This window comes from Limulus polyphemus, unplaced genomic scaffold (genome assembly GCF_000517525.1).
Source record: "Limulus polyphemus unplaced genomic scaffold, Limulus_polyphemus-2.1.2 Scaffold842, whole genome shotgun sequence".
Lineage (NCBI taxonomy): Eukaryota > Metazoa > Arthropoda > Merostomata > Xiphosura > Limulidae > Limulus > Limulus polyphemus.
In genome coordinates, this window is record NW_013666452.1 from 52,823 (window position 1) to 59,862 (window position 7,040).

The 7,040-nt window shown below is 31.1% G+C and overlaps 1 protein-coding gene across 3 annotated transcripts in view; it reads right to left on the reverse strand.

Annotated features, from left to right (window-relative positions):
- Positions 1–5,542, reverse strand: part of LOC106460819 (hexokinase-2-like) — a 51,938-nt gene extending 46,396 nt beyond the window's left edge. Inside the window, exons 1-2 of one of the 3 annotated variants that reach the window (XM_013920564.2) lie at positions 5,339–5,542; positions 585–683 (exon numbers count right to left, since the gene is read on the reverse strand). In XM_013920564.2, the coding sequence (XP_013776018.1) occupies positions 585–587 (3 nt within the window). In that variant the 5' untranslated portion in view covers positions 588–683; positions 5,339–5,542. Of the gene's footprint in view, positions 1–584; positions 687–5,338 lie in introns of all 3 variants that reach the window. The other 2 variants (XM_013920563.2, XM_013920561.2) reach the window with 2 other exon arrangements.
- Positions 5,543–7,040: the final 1,498 nt, after the last annotated feature.

Below are 7,040 nucleotides of genomic sequence, written 5' to 3' on the forward strand. Positions count from 1 at the left end.
AAATATGTTTCTTGAATGGTTAACTCAAGAGGAATTGCTAGGCACTGGTATATGAGGCCCATGCCCTGATTATATTTGACAGTGCCCTGAATCCCCAGTTAGTGTCTTGAAAAATAAGAATAGAAAATCATACTGAAATGCCAAAGATTCCCAGGCTCATAAGCCCAAGCCCCAAATTTTTTAAGTACCTAGTGATGCCTCTGGTTAAATCTTTCATGTTTTATATTTTCCAGTCATCAGCACCAGTCAAATGACAAAAATATTTAAACAAGATGTATTTGAATTTTCTATCCAAACAGATTGAAGCCTAGGAAAAATAACTATACTGATATAACTCATAATTGTTTCTCTTGAATGGCTACATCATAACACTTTTACAGTTGTTGGCACAAATAAAATAACTGAAAAACTTAAGGACTTTTTCAATGGTTTCATTCTACAGCACCTGATGTGTGCCCATTTAACAGTTAGTAGCCTTAAAATAATGTAAAAATCTGCAAGAGAGTAACTTAACATATAGACAGCAAAGGACCTTCAAGACTGTCCTTACACATCCAATCTTGAGAGAAAAAAATTAAACCCACCATTTATTTTTCCAGAAATTACTGATTTCCCTTCTAAACTCTTGTAAAGTGTCAACCTCCAATACTGCCAACAGTAACTCATTCCATAAGCCAATCACCCTGCTTGAAAAATAAAACAGTCTTAACTGAAGCTGAAGCTATCTTCTCCAAAACTTAAACCTATGTCCTCTCATCCAATCAGAATATAACACAAAGTAAAGAGCTTCATTCTATCAATCCCTTGAATATCTTGTAAACTACAACATCACCTATGCTCATTTCTTGACAGAAGGTTATTTTAACCTGTCCCATACAATAACCCTTCCATCCTCAGAATGATTTTCACAGCCCTCCTCTGAATCCTTTCCAATAAACCAATATCCTTTCTTAGGTTAAATTAGTGTGCATATTATTTCAAGTGACATCTAAATGATGGTTTGTATGGAGATAATTACCACTTTTGACCTGTAATCAATATTTCTATAAATACATGCTAAAAATCTATTAGCTTTGCTATAAACAACAAAGCACTACCTTAATGGCTTGAAGTAACTTTTCTATAACTAAGCCAAAATAATTTTCTTCAATACATTCTATTGAGTGAATTGACATGTATATTAAATGTGTAATTAAACTATGATAACACAAGTGTATTATCTTACACTTACTATAATTAACAGTCACTTGCCAAATACTAGTCCAACTATCAAATTCATCCAAGCCATTTGATAATACCTTCACATATTCAATTAGAAATACCCAAGTATTTAATGTCATAAACAAATTTTATTAATTCACTATTTATGCCTTATCAATATCATTAACATAAATAAGAAAAAAAAAGGCAAAAAGCCCAAGCAATGATCCCTGATGTACTGTACTCTACTAGTAACAATGGTCAATTTTAACTGGATTTGATTAATAACAACCATTTACTTTCTCCCTTGTAACCATCCTGTAATCCAATTAACTAGCTTTTCCCCAATCCCTACCAATTTTCTTTTAGCAAATTCATATTGAATTTCTTTTATGATACCATTTTTTACTAGATGATTTTTGCAAAGTTTCATTTATCACTCTAGAATTTTCTCCACTATAGAATTAAAAACTGGTCTATAATTTCTCATACAACACTTATCACATCTTTAGAAATAAAAGTAACATAAGCTACTCTCTAACTCTGAGGCATCTGATTATTGTTTACTGAGCAATTAAAATAGAGGATTATGTGTATCTGATCTTAGACTTAATCTAGACTAAAACCCTAAAAAAAATCATTGTCTTGTTCTGGTACATTAACCATTTTTAATTTCTTAATCTTTGTTGTTAACACCAGGTGATTAATATCTACACAGTTCAGGTCAATCCCAATAATTCACATACATTTCTCAGAAATAATGCTAACATCATCTCTAAAACAGAAGAGAACATTTAAAATCTCAGCCACCTCATATTAGTATCAACATAAACCTTGCTATTAGCATCCTTTATGGACCTAATAAGTATTGTAATATTTTGCTTACTATTAAAATGCAAAAAAAAAGTCTTCATATCAATTTGTGCAGTATGAACCAGGTGTTTCTTGCATGTCCCCTTTGAATTTTCTAACTTATTTTTCAACCAAATCCAAAAGATATTCTATAGTTCTTTAAATATTCCATGCTATCTGTCAAATTGAATATTTTAAATATATGGCATTTATCCTTGATTTTCAATTTTCTGACTTTGGTAAACAAATTAGACTTAATCTTCTCTGTTTAGCATTTTCCACTTATTAGGAAGATGTCTATCATGAATTAAAAGCAATTTATTTTTAAAAATTTCCAAATCTGTTCTATGTTACCTTTTAACTGTTTATCCTAATTTATTAATGATAAATCTTGTTTCATGGTCTCAAAATTGGCTTTCTGAATACTAGCTACTAAAATATAATTTCTTCTCTATGTGTAGTAAACAATCAATCCTAATTATACAATTATCACTATTACTCAAATATTCCCCTCCTAATAAACATAAAAATGCATCACTTCTAGCTGGATGACAATTTGGTATAGAAAAACAAATACCAAATCATTCAATAAACTCTACCTCATTAATTCCATACAATCTCAATAAATGTGTACCATAATTACTGCATTAGTAACAAGTATTTTTATTAGTAACATATCAGTTCTTATTGTACAATTTCTCATTGATATCATATGTCTGATCAGATGACCTATAACAACTGCCAATTTAAAACTTTTTACCCTTGAAACCACTGACTGTAACTCACATACGGGCCAGGCTTTCTTAAGTGTCCATTTTTCAACTGGAAAATGTTAGAAAAATATATTCTCCTATAAGTATGATTTATAGAGTTCTTAAAAATATAACTATTGAAAAACCTTATGCCAAAAATCTAGCACTAGGGCTACATTATTTCATATTTTTCCACCATAATGAAGATGACTATTGTTTTTCACATATGTTCTCCTTTACCAGATTATATTGTACCTAGAATAAAAAGGCAAAAAACAAACAAATTGTACGAAGGTTTTCTTTTCTGCTGCCTTTTTTCTGTGATAATATTTCAACTGCCAAATTTGTTTACCATCCATTCTAAAAATACAAATATGAGACCCATCACAGAAATGCATTGCATAACACCTCTGTATATTAGCAAAGAAAGGTGTAGAAATTAATGCAATCTCCTTTACATTACTACAGTAAACATAGCTATAGCAGGCTAATAAAAATAGTTATTTTTATTAGACTACTTCCACAAATCATAAACGTAAAATTTTATTATAATGTGGCATTATACTTAGAAGTGCAAAGCATATACGAGTTGAATTAAAATAGGGATCTCCTTTACCCATTCTGTGAACTTCTTGACATGCATCTCATCATATCCCCAATTATCTGTTTTATAAATAGACCCGTAATTATTGCTCACAGATTTAGCTTTGAAATATACAAGTCATTTAAACCTAAAATTACCACCACTCACAGTTATATAGTTAAAGAGATATACACACCTGTTATGTAATCCCACTTTCAAGGACTTTTCTTGCAAGAAAATGAGTTGTGACTAATACATTTCAAATTCACCCTACCCTAATCATCTGCAAATGGTGGAAACTAAGTATGGTGGGAAAACATTATGCACTCGATATTCCCCTCTGAAGCAAAACTGAAGTAAAGGAGTTCATGCAATTTTATGTTCAGTTAATTTAATAAAGAATGCAATTTACTTTTACCCTTTTCAGTTATTGATAACAACAATAATTTGAGTATCTATGCTATATATATATATATATGTTTAAAGGAGATCAAGTAGTACAAGATTTTAGTACAAGCTCCAAATGGACATACCCAAAATATCTCTTGGTATCCTGTGTTTGAGATATGGTGAACTCAAATTATATACTTCCTGGAGTGATTTAAGACTCTAATCTTTTTATTTACTCAAAAAGTTGTAATTATTGTCTTGAAAATAAACAACAGTAAAGAAGAACACATGATTATGCTGACATGTTACTTTGGATATTTCTATATGTGAAAAAGTAATGGGACAATCAGCTAATAATACATTTTCAAAACATAAATGTTTAATAATTAATCACAATAAAGACTTGAGTCATGCTTACAATTTTTGTATTATTGCTTTGAAATTCAATTTTTCTGCTTGTGAAATGCTACTTTTAACAGCACACCATTATTTATTTCCTTCGTTTGTTGGAAAAACTTAATAACTCAACATGTTATATATGTTTGGAAAGCTCTGTCCATCGTCTATCATTTAGAAATTATTATATGCTTGTGTAAGGTACATACTCAGAGAAATTTGCCTCAGAACACTGACGATATCAAATTGGACACTTAAGTAAGCCTGGCCCATACATTCAGCTTCTTAACAACTATTTGTTGTTATCATCATTCCTAGCAAGATGGAGTCCACTCCTTAGGTAAAGAGCCACCCTTTCACCTGTTTTAAAAATTCTATCATTATCATATTACTTATAACCTGTGGAATTTCAAAAAAATTCTAATTATCAGTATTCTCTAAATTGAACAAATTTTCAGTAATTTCCATTACATCATAGTCTTCCATTTCTGCTTGAGCACTGGCCTCATATAATTTGTTTCCGCTACTTCTAGCATTAGAATAATGGCATTTAAGCTTATCTTTATATATCAGACATATCTTTAAAAAATATTTTTTCACTTGTGATGCTTTAGTTTAAGTTTTTTCAATCTTCTCATAGTCTAGCTATCTTGTTAATTTTATTCCAAAAGCTTCCTTACCATTTACAGAAGTTTATTTAACCTGTCTTAAATTAATTAATTTAAATCTTCACCCAATATCTTACCATCTAGCCAGTTTAAGTGGAACCCGTCTCCCTAATATAAAATCTTTACCCTCAAAACTATACAACAACTAGCCCACCTGTTGCAGGTGCATTCGGATTCCTGTGCACTGTCAAGCCCAAGGCAATTCTAGAGATAACTGAATCAGGGTTTGAAATTGTTACATCTTATTCTTAATACTAGCTATATTACATGAACTAAGGTTGTAACTTTTACTGTAGAATTCTAATTTTCCTAGGTATTAGTAGTATAGTATACTGTATTATTAATGTATAGTAAAAAGGTCCAACTTATCGTCCTAAATTCTGATTAAGAAGTTAGCACAGACTCTTAATCATATACAAAACCATTATCTTCCTAAATATATTCTATTTCATCCTTTAAGTTTAATTAAATGCTTCACTTAAAAAAAACGCTCTTACTGATTCCTCTTTCCGTTTGTCTTCTAAAATAAGGCGAGGAGAGTGGAAATTAGAGTTTGTTGAGATATTCATCACTACAGAAGTTACTGCGTAAACCTAATTAATATTATTTTTATTCTTAATCGTGAAATCTATATATCAATACAGTATAACGCGTATTTGGCCTAAACTCCCTCTAAGCAGTTTTGTGAAATACTATAAACACCAGTGAATGACACCCGAACGATTTTATGCTGACGTTAATTATCATTGGTTGAAAAATGAAAGTTGTACGAGTTGCTTCACGTCATCGATTTGTTATAATTTTATTGCGCACAATTTTATTTTGGGTTATCGGAAATTTATCATTTACCTCATATTCTAAAGCTAACAACAAACTTAACATTTGTTGGATTAGTATTCAACTCCTCTGGCCCCCGGTGGCTCAGCGATAGGCTAGTGCTTAAAAGGCTAAAAAATCCTGGTTTGATATTCGCTAAGGGCAAAGCGCAGATAATTCATTGTGTAGCGTTTTAACATAAGCAAACAAACAACTCATCTAATATTATAAGCACAACGTTCAATCACAAATTTTTAGTGTTATTTTATAATTATGTTTTCTAATGTACCTATAAATGCATGCTTAAAATATAAGCATTTTCATGAATTATGAACTTGATGTAGTCTTCTCCCTTTGACGCTGTGGTTGCTTGATTAACTTCGTGATCATGACGACTAGCTTGTTGGTTCGTTAGTTTTCTGAATAACGAGCATGTTAACTGAATAAAATAATAATTGATAATAAATAAAACAAATACTATAATGTTTTTAAAAAAACCTACATGAATTCCAATTTTTTGTTCATGAATAAAATTGATAAAAAAAAATTACACTTCCCCAACTTCATCCACTTCACATCATAGTAGTTGTCAAGCTATTTCCTAGCAGCGTCTCAATCAGTACTTCATCTGTCGTATCCCAGCCGGCCTGAAGAATTTATTTGTTTTTTAATTTCGCGCAAAGCTAGACGAGAGCTATCTGCGCTAGCCGTCTCTAATTTAGCAGTGTAAGACTAGAGAAAAGGCAGCTAGTCATCATCACTCACCGCCAACTTTTGGACTATTCTTTTACCAACGAATAGTGGGTTATAACGCCCCCACGGCTGTGACAGGGATTCGAACCCGCGACCCGCAGATTGCGAGTCGAGCGCTTTAATCACGTGGCCATGCCGGACCGGGCGTGAAGAACACTGGATGTAGCAGATATATTGTAGTTAACGTATATTCATTATTATACACTCTTTATTTTCTCTCATATATTCTTATTGATATTTAAATAGGCAATATAAATAGACAATTAAGAGCTTTCTATTTAACAGTTAGAAATTATACTCTGTTGAAAAGAGGATGAAGAGTTTGTCTTTTATATTACTGTTGTAGGTTATGTTTTTAATATTATAAATTAGATATTTCGTATTGGTTGTTAGAAGGAGTTCTAGCATGAAGTAATGATTGTATGTGATATACAGAAATTTTCCAAGTGTTAGATTTGATTTAACATCTTGAATTTCCATAAGATTTGGAGAAACTAAAGATTGTATAAAAAAGAGAGAAAGGGAAAAAATAATCAATTAAGCAGTTTGTTAACCATTAAATCAGCCAGTGAGTTGACTAATTAGTTAATGAATTTACTGCTGTGTTCAAATTCGATGACGAGGAAACCA